At 37.2% G+C, this 15,043-nt stretch overlaps 2 protein-coding genes and 1 long non-coding RNA gene across 3 annotated transcripts in view; 2 read left to right on the forward strand and 1 right to left on the reverse strand.

The window, feature by feature from the left end:
• The window catches only part of LOC121390481, a 22,672-nt gene extending 15,395 nt beyond the window's left edge, over positions 1–7,277 (forward strand). Inside the window, exons 2-3 of the mRNA XM_041522309.1 lie at positions 6,376–6,579; positions 7,081–7,277. Coding sequence (XP_041378243.1) covers positions 6,376–6,579; positions 7,081–7,277 — 401 coding nt within the window. The remainder of the gene's footprint in view (positions 1–6,375; positions 6,580–7,080) is intronic.
• LOC121390482 lies at positions 6,574–13,643 on the reverse strand. The gene is made up of 2 exons (XR_005960216.1): positions 13,540–13,643; positions 6,574–9,591 (listed from the first exon to the last, which is right to left on the reverse strand). It is a non-coding gene; the product is annotated as an uncharacterized LOC121390482 (long non-coding RNA).
• LOC121390480 lies at positions 10,203–12,909 on the forward strand. Its single transcript, XM_041522308.1, has one exon. The coding sequence runs from the start codon at positions 10,409–10,411 to the stop codon at positions 12,377–12,379; it is 1,971 nt and encodes a 656-aa protein (XP_041378242.1). The 5' UTR covers positions 10,203–10,408; the 3' UTR covers positions 12,380–12,909.
• Positions 13,644–15,043: the final 1,400 nt, after the last annotated feature.

Raw genomic sequence — 15,043 nt, forward strand, 5'->3', positions numbered from 1 at the left:
GAACAAAACAGCAGTGTAGTAAATTGGATGATTATTAATATAAAATATTATATTTATTCTATAAAAATGCAAAAACTAAAATTGAACTTACGATCATTACAACGGACAATTAAAAACAAATTAGAAATTCAAAGGTGTATTCTGCTTAAAAACTGTGAATACGAATATTTAGAAACATATTGGAAGAAATGGTATACTTTATTTATTGACAATTTTACATGAACTTTTTCAACTGTAGTTTAACATACTGGCTTAGAGACAAACATTGAAAGATAAAATTTGCAACCAGTTATTCTTTTCTTTCACTTCTGATATTTCGTTTTTCCCCTTTCTTCTTTCTCTTCTTTCTTGCTCCCAGAAATAATTAAAACTAATTACCGACATGTATGAAAACTGATGTACATGGATATTTGTGTGTGTGTGTGTGCGGGGGGGGGGGGGGGGGGGGGGGGGGTGAGTAGGTGAGTGGATGAGTTTTTTTAATGCAGTATATGTTTTATGTAAATAGTCTGTATATACAGTGCATATATATGTATATATATAATTAAAATATGTGTACGTCAGTGAGCTCAGGGCACCTCAACCCTGACACTGCCAAATATTTCTGGGGACAATAAAAAAAAAAAAAAAAAAAAAAAAATAAGTATATATATATATATATATATATATATATATATATATATATATATATATACTTAACTCCAAAAGAAACGCGAATACGTAGATTGGAGGTTTTGAGTGCACTCATTGAAATACGTCCCAAAGTTCTTAAAATAATCGTTTCTATGAAAAACTTAAACAATTCGTAAAGATGAGATTTCATGTTATTGACATGTTAAAAATCGAGGTCGCATTGTCATTTGAAATGTCAAGGCCATGGCGCTTCTTCAATGGCGTCACATGCCACTCAAACATGTCCACTAATAGCGGGTGTGTCCGCCATTGCTGGCCATGACCGCCGCACACCTCCTACCCATGGAGAGGAAGAGGTTCCTGATGAAGCCCTGGGCACGTTGTTGTAGGTGTCCACGCTGCTGTGTCACCACGGGAGCAGGGCGTTGGTTCATCATGCGCTGAACCTCGTCCCACAAGTGCTCGATGGGGTTCAGATCCGGGCTTAAAGCTGGCCAGTCCATTGTGATGATGTTGTGCTGTGCCAGGAATGCCTGGGTGGCCCGTGCCGTGTGTGGCCTGGCGTTGTCGTGCTGGTAAACCATCTGACGGTGACCCGCGAAAAAAGGCACCACCACAGGCGTGAGCACTTCGTCGATGTAGCGCTGTGCTGTGACGCCCCTGCCGCGTCCTCGGCCGTTGTTGTCGAAGATGACAGGTTGTACACGACGTCCCCAGGATATGGCACCCCACAGCATGACGGAAGGCCCTCCCCAACGGTCCCTCTCCATAACACACGCATCTGTGAAGCGCTCACCTCGACGCCTCCACACCCTCATACGACCGTCGGCCCTATCTAAGCAGTAGCGGCTTTCGTCGGAGAAGACGATGTTCTGCCACTGTCGGTTCCGCCACTGTCGATGCAGAACAGCCCAGTTGTGTCGTGCAAGGCGGTGTCGCTGTGTGAGACGTTGTCCAATGTACGGTCGACGACAGTTCAGGTGGATGGCGATCAGACGACGTCGTACCGTGGTGTAGGAAACGGGGCGGTTGTGGGTTCCCACTGTCTGCCCGGCTGTTGTGGTGGCTGGTACGAACCGATCACGCATGTGAGTTCGGACGATGTAATGGTCCTGGCGCTGTGACGTCACTCTGGGACGGCCGCTACGTGGACGGTCGACGACGTTGTTGTTCTGTAGAAATCGGTCTATGAGACGGTAGATTGTCGAGACATGGACACCGAAAGCACGTGCAACCTGCCTGGCATCCATTCCGGCCTCCAAATTCCCCAAAGCTCTATGTCTGGAATCAGCGTTAAGTCGTGGCATCGTTGTATCGCTACTCGTAAAATGAGTTGAACATTGCTGTCTGGCGTTTCTTTTATACCCAGGCCTGGTAGTGTTTCACGTGCAATTCGCATCTTTCATGATCCACCCGTTTTGCATTCCAGATCGATTTTGGTCATCAATTTCAGCACGTGCGTGACGTCACACTGTACTCGTTTTTTTCATGCGTTATGTGGAATTGGATACGCTGACAAGATGGCTATTGGTCAACTTAATCGATTTGTACATAGTTTATTCAAATGTGGGTTTTTTAATATTTTAAAATTTTCGAGTTTCTTTTGGAGTTAAGTATATATATATATATATATATATATATATATATATATAATTACCAGTATTTGTTTTTCTAACGAGTCTTTTGTTAACGTCGGTGCAATATTCTGCTAACGTGGAGCCGACATATTCAAGCAGAAGTAACTTTGGCGCAAATGCTTCAATGCGGTAATTTATTTTTTACAATTTATACAAAATCTTCGTAATTTCACATATAAATCAACAAATTATCTGAAGCAGAAAATATTCATATTCATTGAGATTTTATACCGTGTTTCAAATACTTATATGACTGGTTAAATTCCTGAAATTAATGCTGGGAATATTTATATAGATATATATATATTTAAACACAAATGGCTGCAGCTGAAGGTGAAGGTCAGAGTTTTCCTCACGCGGTCGCAAGGTGGGGAGAGATCGGCCCGAACCAACCATTTGCCAATGTCGTGACAACGTCAGGTCGGCGACGGCGATAGTGCCGACCCTGCTGAAGTTGGGCCAACGTAGTTGCGCACTCTGGGTAATCACTATTAATTTTTACATGGATGAACTAATATTAGGGGTAGAAATACATGGTAAAAAGGTCTCGTGTAAGCATTTTGTTGCCCGAATATAAGAATTTGCTCCAGCACTAGAGGCCAGCCCTGCCTCGTACGCTTATGGCCATGAGACCTAAAAAAAAGTTTAATACTAAAACCTTAAAATCACAAAATTTCATTGATTTTTCTCTAATATTAACACCATACATTAACTACCAAATACAACGAAACCTCAAAAAACCGACCCGTCTGTAAACCGGAATTCCCCCCCCCCCCCCCCCCACCCCCCCAACCGGACATTTTTCCAAAGTCCTTTTTTAAAAATCAGTACAGAAATTAACATCTCTAAACTGGACATCTCTTAAACCGGACATTTTACTTCACTGTATATCAACCAATCGCGGACAAACTTTCCAATGCATATCACGAGGTTATCAACAAAGAATTTGTTCTTTGTAAATCTATTTCCGGCGAACATTTATTAAATAAGCAGTGAACAACCGACAATAGCCTCTTATTAATAACATCCCTGCTACCGTCACGGAAAACCCCCAGCAAGAGGTCTTTATATGCACTTTCCTATAGATATGACAGTACAAAAAACAGCCTTTAGGGTGTATACTACCAAATCAAATCCCATAGACGACAATAGTAACATATGCGGCTAAAACTCCTACCTGCAACGTATCAACCGACATAAACGCCACGGATATAAATACTACCACCCGTTACACTTAAAGTGAATCAGAAAAAAATGGGGGTCAAGCTGCTCGTTTCTGAGATAACGGGTAGCGTCTATGACTACCCTAGTTTCGCACAAAATTTTAGTACTTTTTTTTACAGGTACTCCATACATGTTTCAAGCACAAGGCTACTTGACACATTGGTACTAGATGAAATAAAATTGCACATTTATTTTACCCAGACGAAATTATTCTTTTTTACAACCAACACACTCACATTTATAACCAATCACAGGACTTGTGGTGTTCACTTCTCTATCAAAAGTTCGGTGCACCTCCAACTTTGACCCAGCCGGAAGTTATTTGGTTTAGTACTACCTATACTGATAACATACATTTTTCAAAAAGTGTCCAGCTATGTGTCTTTATGGTAACCAGGATCTGGTGTATTCTGACATAAACTGACAACCTCACTGAAACTGTTGTTTCTACAGTGCAACCTATAATGTACACCTCAAAAAGCATATATATCCCTTACGGAAATAACCTATACAAACTTATAAGTGGAATATACTTTATTTATACGCCACGTATAAGTTACTTATATATTGGTATAAGTGAAGTATCAGTGTGTATAAGTATAAGTGAAAAAAAATGTTAATTGATACTTCACTGATACTCCACATATATTTCACCTATAAGTGGTTTATCAGTGGTATAAGTGAACTGGAATTAAGACATTTTTTGTTTGTTTCTATAAGTGAAATATAAGTGAACAATTAGTTTGGAGATAGTCTTTTTGCAAAGAAATGATGTGTTCCAAATGAATGGGGGAAAAACTAAGTCCAAAACATTTTCATGGTTATTTTTGAAAAATTCATAACTTCTCACAGGATTTATCGAATTCATTCGGAACAGTGGCTAAACAACCAAACATACATGTAGCAGATTTAGATAGTATTTACGATAATTTAAAAAAAAAATTAAAATGTTGGGGTGGGGGAGTCTATTGAAAGTGAGGGGGTAGTATGGGATAATTACAAGATATACTGATACATATGGTTATATATGATTAAAGCAGGATCATCTTGTAATTATCCCATACTACCTCCTCACTTTCAATAGACTCCCCCACCCCGACACACCTGTCATAATAAAGATCTGTAAAAAGTAACTGATGGGGGGGGGGATCCCCATCACTATGTTTATTGATCACAGTATGGATTTATTTTAGGAGGTGGGGGGCTAAAAACGAAATATTACAGGGTAGGCTACCACTCACATCTCATATATATATATATATATATATATATATATATATATATATATATATATATATATATATATATATATATATATATATATATATACATGTACAGTAGAATCTCGTTGGCTCGACCTCGGAAGGGTCGAACACACCGCAACGCTCGAACCAAATACGAAGTCCCGAGTTTTTTGTCCGGTAAACCCTTATATTAACTGATGATGGGTCGAATACGTCCCGAGTCGACTATAAGGCTTCGCTCGAACTAAATTATCGGTCTCGTCTGTGTTATTAGCTATATTTCCCTCGAACTGGTGATACATCAAATGGAAAACCACCGACCAACCAAGGACCAACAATTGCCGCGCTTGCGCAGTTGGCTATTACAACCTTTGGATTCTAATAATTTAGGCGGAACGAGTTATAGATGGATCGAAGAATCGCGACACTAGCCAAGCAATCCTTTCTTTGCCATACCTGTCATGTGTGTTCAGCCAGCAGGTATCAGTAAAAGTCTTTCAAGTACAGCTAGTGTCACGGTGCCTTTTCGATGAACCGTGATACCAATCAAATAACAGGTCGTTTCGCCCGTATTACTAGTTCACCCCGAGTCGTTTTGAACAGGGTTGATTCGTACCTCTAACCGAGTCGTTTCGCCCATGTTTCTATTCGCACTAATTTTTATTTTGTTAATAAAGTACATTTATTCATTGATTTGTCCTATATCCATTGATTTTTAGATGTCACACATTGCGTGTTTATATTTAAAGATAATTTTTTTTTAATAATTTTGTTTATTTCCAGTATCATTTACTCAAGCCATATACATGAGATACGTACAGGCCTTAGATAATGAACAGTCACACTGCATACTACTGATGTGCTGTGGTTTCTTATTAAATATACTACATACCCAGCTGAGGTTAAAACGCCGAGTACGGTATGTTGATTTCGCCTAGCTTCAGCTGACAGAAAGTAAACAGCTGATAAAGCATTAATATCCAAAGACAAATTAATGTTACAAATTTGTATTTTATCTATATTATTACCGGTGTTACTATACCAATTACAGCATATAACTGTATACACGAACACTAGATCGCCGTATATTGCATTGGTGGCCGAAACGGTTTGGGGCCGTACTGGGGTCGAAACGTCCTGACATCTATCTAATTCAACTTTCTAGCTGATGTTACGGAAATATCCGACGTTGACCAAATGGTTCGGTCGAACTACCCGATGGGTCGAACACATATATTTCTATTCCAAAATATTAGCATTCCAAAAGAAAACAAACAGGGGTGGAGAGGTAGACACCATTTAAAATTTGTATGGTAAATTGAACAAATATTTATACATTTGATCTGAATCGGATGTTTTCAAAATTTTACACATAATTTATTTAAAGTAAGCATGAATCAGAAATTAGAGTTCAAATATATATGTAGGCAATGTTTTTAATTTAAAGTGTATTATGGAGGAGTTATACCGCCAGACAAAATTGACGACTCGGTCACAACTAAAAACTTGTAGTTTTCAATGTAAAAATTGGGCAATCTGGAATAATTAGATTGGAACCCATTCACATGTATTAGTAAAACATATATCTGACAATTAACCTGTCAGTAAAATACAAGTGACTATTTTTATCATTCCAGGAGAGAAAAACAATGACAAGAATAGTCCTGACTACATTCCCTCCATCAACATGGGTTACCAGGACACCAAATTAAGTGGTACAATCTGCCATGCCAGACACCAGCGACTGGAGGTCCTAAAATCTGAAAAGCAGAAGAAGCAAGCCGCTTCTGCATTACTAGATTTGTCAAACACAGAAAATCTTATTGACACACAAGCAGAAGGTAGACAATCATTTATTTGCATGTACATGTATATGTGATCCAAATTTCAATATTTTGGACATAGTTTGGGAAATATTAATTTAATTAATTACACAAACACACATATTAATCACGTATAATGTGAACACTCCCAACAACTAATTATAGATGCTAAATATAAAATATGTACATTATGGTAATAAATAAGAGTAGGTATTAATAAACTTTTTTTAAACCAAATTAAGTTACAATGTTTTTTTTACTAGTCAGACAAGTATTTACACTTCATTTTGGTACATCTACATGTATATATTGCTTAAATACAATTCGTCAGCATATTAATTGTCTGCCACATAGTGATCTGCATCAAGGCACTGGTTATGTACATAATGTATAGCGATCTTTTATGTACATAATATAGACATGTTTTGGGGTGAATGTCAAGGTTTGCATGATTATACTTATAAAATTTAATGTATTAATTTGATACCCCTTAATATGCAAAATAAAATTATTTTTCAGAGTCACAACCCCATGCTGAGACACACAGTATTTGTATAAGGAAAATAGCTTCCCTACGGATTGAAAATCAGCAGCTGTATGAAGAACTGGGGAGGCTTCAGACTGAGAATTGTATTTTGAAAGAAAACCCGAGTCGGCTGAGCTTCGAGGAGCAGACAATTTCAAGCGACCGTAGAATTGGTTCTACACAGGTGTAACTTCAAAAGCGCCGTTTATGTGGCTGTTGTCATTTTGCTCTTTGGCATTGCCTTCGTGTAAAGTTTTATCACCAACATGTGTTTTGATGTGCTTAATTATGAAACTGAGATTAAATCTGCAGCACCAGGACTTGGCATATCGATTTAATGTGTCTGTCACCACAATCTCAGAAATGCTTAATCAGGGGCTGCCAAAGTTAGCAGAGACACTTGCCTTTCTTATTCAGTGGCCAGACAAAGACAGTCTAAAACGCAATATGCCAAATATTATTACAATAACATATCCAAAATGTGTTAGTATTATCGACTGTTTTGAAGTTTTTATTCAGAGACCTGGACCACTTACAGCAAGGGCCCAAACATGGTCAAATTACAAACACAACAATACCATTAAATTTCTTGTGTCTATAACTGCAACAGGAGCAATTTCTTATGTATCCAGGGCATTTGGAGGTAGGACATCTGATAAAGTTATTACTCAGAGAAGTGGTTATTTGGACAAATTAGAATATGGCGATGAAGTTTTGGCAGATAGAGGATTTTTGATAGCAGAGGACTTGGCAAATCGTAATGCGACACTGGTAATACCAGCCTTCACCAGAGGAAAGTCGCAGCTTAGTGCTCGGGAAGTTGAGCAGACCAGAAAAATTGCTAATGTACGCATACATGTGGAAAGAGCCATTGAAAGACTGAAAAACTGGAACATTCTGAGTAGTAGTATGAGTATGCACATGGTTCCCCATTCAGACAGCATAGTCACCATTTGTTCAGCTCTATGTAATTTACAACCAAAACTTGTTTCTTAGATTTTTTAACTTGTATTTTGCTTCAAAATGGTATATACATAATTCTGTCTTTTATTTTGTAACATGTCCACGATTAAATTATCGGGGATTCTATAATTATATAATATGGTAGTGAATTTCAATAACAGGCTAGTAATTAAGTACTGTGGCCATGCCCCATGGCTAGTAAAAAAAAAAAAAAGAAGGTTTTTTTAAAATTCTAGAAGCCCTGATAGTGTATTTAATAACTTTATTGGTGTTTATTACACTAATCATCAGCTAACAGTAGCTATATCCATTTTATTGTTTCAAAATACATACTTTATAAATAAAATTTAAGGCCACCAATTTCACAATTTTTGTTCAATTTCTGAACATTGTTCATGACTATGAATAGTTATTTATTTGTCACAGCTAGCACAAAACCATTTCCCTCTAGGCTTCCTGCGAATGTTCACACACTTGTAGTGAAACCACTGATATGGGCAGTCTTCATTGTCGCACTTGATCATTCGACCATATTCTACTTCAGCACAAATGCACCATGTTTGATCACTGTTATCTTCTTTATGGGTAGAAGTAACTACTGGCTGGTTTTCCAGTTTGCGAGACACCAACTCATTTTTGACAAAGTTGTTTACAAAATGTTCACATTTAGCAATCAGACTCTGACAGAAGTCGACATCAATGGAAAGTCGTACAATGACCATACTTGGTGCAGGCTTACACTTGGTATAGACAACAAAATCACAATATTGGCATTTTGTAATGTACATTTGAAATTGTACTCGACTGTAATATCTGTGATTCGCTTTAAGCTGCATAGATGAATCAAGACAAAAATCCTTATCTGTTGCAGCTGCTACCTGTACAGTCTTGTCCCTATGCTTAAAAGGACATTTAATTTCCAGGGTACCTTTCCCACAACACTGACAGTCAATATAGCCATCGGGACTAGCTCCAAGAAATGAGACCCAGTCTGATGCTTACTATAGGCAACTCTACATTCGTCTTCGTGATCGATTCCCCATTTCACAGCTTCTTTCTTTGACAAGTCATACGAAACATATCCAACAATGCGCCTTACAAGATTATCTGGAGATGTCGTGTCTCTGCGTGTTAAAATGTCATGGGCCTTGGATGCCGTTACTCTACCCATCCTATGTTGGTACCACAGGGGACTGACAGCTTGATTCCTTGTGGCTATTTCCAAGTTAGCAGCTTGTTGTTTGGAAATGCTGTAGGTCTCAAAATTAGAATTATCTTCCAACTGTGTTCCACTGAATGTTGTTAACAATTTTGGATATTTTTGGATACATGGCAGATTGTGATCAGTGGGGAGGTTATCTGTTAGTCCTGGTATGGAGACTGATGTAAAAAAAAGATGCATTTGGTACCAGGGCATACAACTTGTGCAGTTCTTCTGAGGGTGGCAATGACGCTGATCCACTGGCCTGAACCGTCTTAATTTCCTTCTTCCTTTTGCCTTTAATCTCCTGAAATATATCAGTTATTGTTGTTGGAGCGACCTAAAAATAAATGATCCATAATAAACAATAATACAATAATAAAGTTAAACAAAATACAGTAGATAATTTTAGGCAAAAACATTCTTTGTGTAAGCAGGCTTTCTTTTAATAAATAATTTTAGTCATCCAATATCAAAGAAAACAATTCTAGCATTCATTAGATAATACCCTTAGTTTATATAAAAACAATTGAAGTGTTTAATGCATTGTACATGTTTTAAATGTAACAAATTACATGAATGTTGTCAACATTTAAAGAATAAATTTATATAATTTCCATGTATATGTCAGGTTTTTTTCTACAGCAGCTGCATCGTTAGTCCTTACTCTACATCATACATTTTTATTTCAGTACCATGCTGCCTCTGTGGTCAAGATATAAATACCACTACCAGTTTAGTGGGTCGACCCGTATAAGTGCTAATTTCACATTTTCATGCTGCTTAATAATATATATATATATATATATATATATATATATATATATATATATATATATATATATATATATATATATATATATATATATATGTAATATTATAAATGTAATTAGTAACAGTTAATGTGTGTTTTGTGGCAGTAAATGTGCAAAGCTACATTGTAAATAGAAATTGCTTCAGTACCTCTGTAATGGAATGTGTTATGGATCTGGATAACTTAAATGTTTCCAACAAAAATATACCACATGTTATTAAGACAGTTCTAACACTAGCTAACTGTGAAGCCAATCGACTTCCATCACGCGCAACCATTGACAACATCATTAGTGCTAAAAAAAGCAGTAACAGAAAAACACTCGAGTACAGTTGCTCCATATATGTCAGATACAACTATTTATTCAGATGAAACTGGCAAGTTTGGGAAGACGTATAATGTTTTTGCCATTACAGATGAAAAAAAGGAACCATTGTTGTTAGGCTTAAGAGAGATGTCTAACAAATCATCTAAAACAACACTTGACACATTGAAAGAAATTATTTCTGACATTTCTGAGGCACAGGGTACTGGTGGAGGCACTAAAATTATCAGCAAGATTAAAAATACGATGTCGGACAGAGCTGCAACTGAAGTAGCCTTTAATCGTCTGCTAGCCGACTATCGGACTGAAATTATGCCTGAGATTGTTACTAATCGGGATGCTATGGGTGAAAACCAAGAGTCAATCTCGAAACTTAACAATTTTTTCTGTGGACTGCATTTATTAGTTCATTTTGCAGAGGTTGCTGCTAAAGCCATTAACAAATTTGAAATAGTTAACAGAAAATCATCTGCTGACGACAATGATAGCACATCATTAAGTAGTCTACCACTGGACTCGGGCACAGATGACTCACATGAGGCACAAACAATTCAGTTCTTGAGGGTTTGTAGCAAATGTTTCTCCCGTGGAGGAGATGAAAAAAGTGGGTGTTATTCCAAATTCAAATCGTACTGCGATGCAAGGAATCAGAAAGTCCGATTCGTTAGGTTTAGAGGAAACCAGTTCAACATCGTTTTTCTGGTGGGACAAATTTTGTTCTTTCACAAAGATAGAATTTCAGATTTTTTTCAAAAATATCATGAGCCATCAAACAGCTTGCAAAAGGCAGTAGGTAACGGATTAAAATATCCTGTCATTATAGCAGCATCACGAGTCCTTGGGCTGATCTCAAAATTGATAAGCACTCCGTTGTGGAGAATGTTAGAAAGTAAAATCAGCATTTTAGACATGAATGAACATTACAGAACCCTGGTGAAATACCTTGGAAACATCGCTCAAGATGCTTCTAAATTTCTTGATGGATCCGTTTTCCCTTTCAATGCTGAAGTCATTAAACGAGATGATGTCTTTGAGTGTCTTACACAATCAGATGATACCGATGCATTAGCGCTGCCTCTTGCTCAGTGCGTGTGTTTGGCATTAAAAGAAATGTTACAGTCCATGGTGAAGGATCATTTACCAGGAGGAGAGCATTGGGATGTGACCATGCAAAAACGACGTGAAAGTGAATCAGTCATTCCACACAATAAGCTGCCTGAATTTATATTTGGACAATTGGATTTTTTGCTAAGATACAGACCAAATGCAACAACAATTGTCAATGAAGCATTTGTGATGTATTCACTAAATACGACCAGTGAATGGTTGAAGAATTTAGATCCAACAGAGAAAGAGGAACTCCTGGCTTCTTCCAGGAAAGAGGGAAGACTTGTAAGGACACGGTTCAGGCAGCAATGCCAAGAAATACATCAAGAGAGATTGAGGAGGATGGAAGAGAAGAAAAGACAGATAGAAGAAAGACGTAGACGGGAATTGGCAAGAAAAAGTAAACTAAGTGACAGAATAATGTATCATGGTCTATGGCAGACAAGGCTAGAGATTGAAGAGAACTTTAAGTCATTATCAAACGTTTCCGCGCAACGCGAAGCTCTTAAAACTCAGCTATTATTTCGAAAAAATGTTTTGAAACAATATGTCTCTGATAAAAAGGTTTATTGTTTAACGAAGAAAAATTTGCATGGAAAGTCCCAACCGCTGTCTGTAGAGGAACTGAAACAAAACTTGACCACCTTAGTTGACGCTGCACTTTTAAATCTCACTGAAGAGGATTCCGATCCATGTCGGCCACTTCTTGTTGGCAAGCAAGTAAGCCACATCTTCAGTGAAGGAACATACACAGGAAAGATCATCTCTGTTGTTCCTGGTTACTCCAAGTGGTACAACATTGTTTATGATGGTGACACAGCTGTGTACACATACACACTTCAAGACGACTATCTACAAGGGAATCTTACAGTAATAATTTGAGGTATCTTAATTGGTGGCTTTATACTCACAACTAAGAATCAAACCAATCAAATGACATTTTGTCTAAATCCACACGTGATCATTTTGTGATTTGTTGGCATTGTTTTATTTGCACAAATGAATGAACATGATGAAATAATGTAAGTGCATGACACTTGATTAATAAATGATTTGTGAATTGTGTTTAATGTACTTAATTTTCATTTCTCATTATTAGCAAAACTAACAATTTAATTCATGTACAGCATCACTAACAAAGCTTTTTTTAAATAATTATTTGTTAATTGCATGTGTCATTTTGTTTTCGGTGTGCTATTGGTGAAAAACAGTATATTGATTTCATTTCCTTTTCGTGCTGGAGTGTCGTTGAACATTTATTCATTGATTTTATTTCAATTATTCATATTCTTATCCAGATAATTTTTCACTTAGTATTGTAAAAAAAGATGAAAACAATTAATAAATAAATAATAATAAGAAGAAAGAAAAAATTATGTCAAGTACTTTACACTGACTCTTACTTAAGCAAATTATAAGTTTAAAATATTTTTTAAAGACTATTAATGAAAATCATTTGTATTAAAATGCTTAGCATTAACTTCTTTTGTGGATATTTATTAATTGTATATACTTAATTGTAGCTAAATAATTATTTTTCTGTCTTTACCTTCATTACCAGTGTTTGGCTGACATTGGTGCCCTAATTTCAAGCCCTGATAAAGGATCAGAAATTGATGCCAGGTATAAAAATGTAGCTTTTTCTTCATGCTGGGATGCCAAATTAATCAACTGGAACAAATAACTGCTTCATTTTTAATATATAAAAAAAATATTGATGAGGGTCACTTTTCAGTGAAATTTGTGAAATTGTCATTTTTTGGAGCACCACTATTTAGAAAGAAATAACCATTTCAGTGTAAATAATTATTTTTTTATTTGAATTTTTTTGTCATTTTCTCGTTATAGACATTGTTTTGAAGGGGTTTACACAAATGTTTTTTAGAAAAATAATAAATTTAAAAATCATGTGTCATTGCTAATAAATATCTCCAAAAGTTAAATCTGGCCAGTTGCTTGGATTTGTGCTCCATTTCCCACCTAAACTGTACGGGTCGGGCAACGTTTTAGTTTCAGAATCGTAAAGCAGCTTTCTGTAGTACCGTTGTTTTGCTTCAGGGGTTAATGCACTCGCATACGCCGACAAAGGTCCATTCAAAACTAATTTCTTTGTGATCTGGTCATCCATTACAATGATAAAAGAAATGGTTTCTGCCAACCAGTTTTACGCGCATGCGCCGCACTGCATCATTTCCTGCTTCGGCGAACATCCCTATTGGTCCAATGCTTTGTGAAAACTCATTTACAATCGGAAAACCCCGATGTGTCACGAGGCTTTCCGAACACCTCGATCGTCAAGTCGGCCGGAGAGCTCCGAGTGTGATATCCGCAAACAGGGCAAAATGCGGAAGTGTATGTTTACAGTTTCGATCATTAGTATATGTGTCGTCTGACTGATTAGTGAAATAAATGTTCCAGTGACAGCTTCATTCTGAAAAAATAATCTACTCGCCAAAAGGCTAGTGTTTTGCAAATTTAAATCGCCATAACAGAATTTCACTCGCATAGGCGCCCTGCATAATAATAAAAAGGTTAGTTTTTTTTGTTAAATAACAAGGAAGAAAAATAAAGTAAGCTGGTGTATCACTCCCATCCCTGGTCCTCACAAATCCATTTATAGAAACTACAATACATAGGCAAGATTTCTTCTTCTTCTTTTTTTTGGGGGGGATGGGGGGCGAATTCTTCGTGATGGGATCATCACAAAAAAAAATAAAAAAATACCCACACCTTTCGGTAACGTTATCTATATTCGCTAGAAAAAATATGAGCTTTGGTATTAAAAATAAAAGATAAAAAAATAAAAAATGGTGATGCCATACGCACTCATCGCACCTCCCCCCCCCCCCCCCCCCCCCCCCCCCCACACCACCCTGCGTTATGTCGCATACATAATCCGACTAGATCGGTCAGCGTAAGTCTGTTTTAAAATGTATTTGCAAACGTAATTACTTTCATTTATAATATAATAAAGACAGTATAAAATTATGCATAACACTGGCTCTTGAAAATGTTTAGTGAAATCTTTACTCAGGAATCTGTACGTTTAAATTCTATTTATTTATAATTCAATTAATTGGAATCTGGATAATAATTACGTTGTGTTTTGTTATTACATTGTTTATTTCATTATATGCAGAGTAATCATTTATAATGCTTAATAGACAGAAGGCCACAAAGGCGCTAGATTAGTACATAATTATGATAATAATAATAATAATAATTATTATTATTATAAGTCTGTGTCGTCTACCGTCCCACTGGAAGACGACGAATTGGACGAGCCTGACGCAGCCATCTGTGTCACCCCGTCCAATCGGCCTCCGACACCTAGCCCTACTCAAGCGCCTCCGGACGTATCGCCGACTCCACCGACGACACCCGTTGAGGCGCAGGCCCGGAAGGAGCCAGTTGTGAGGAGGAGGAAGGCGAACACTCCCCCGAGTTCAACACCACCAGTAGTATATTTTATACGTGGCGGGGACAACAATGGAATACAATAGAAAACGCCACCGTGCACCGCCGGAACAATGGTCGACGCCACCA

This window comes from Gigantopelta aegis, chromosome 15 (genome assembly GCF_016097555.1).
Source record: "Gigantopelta aegis isolate Gae_Host chromosome 15, Gae_host_genome, whole genome shotgun sequence".
NCBI lineage: Eukaryota > Metazoa > Mollusca > Gastropoda > Neomphalida > Peltospiridae > Gigantopelta > Gigantopelta aegis.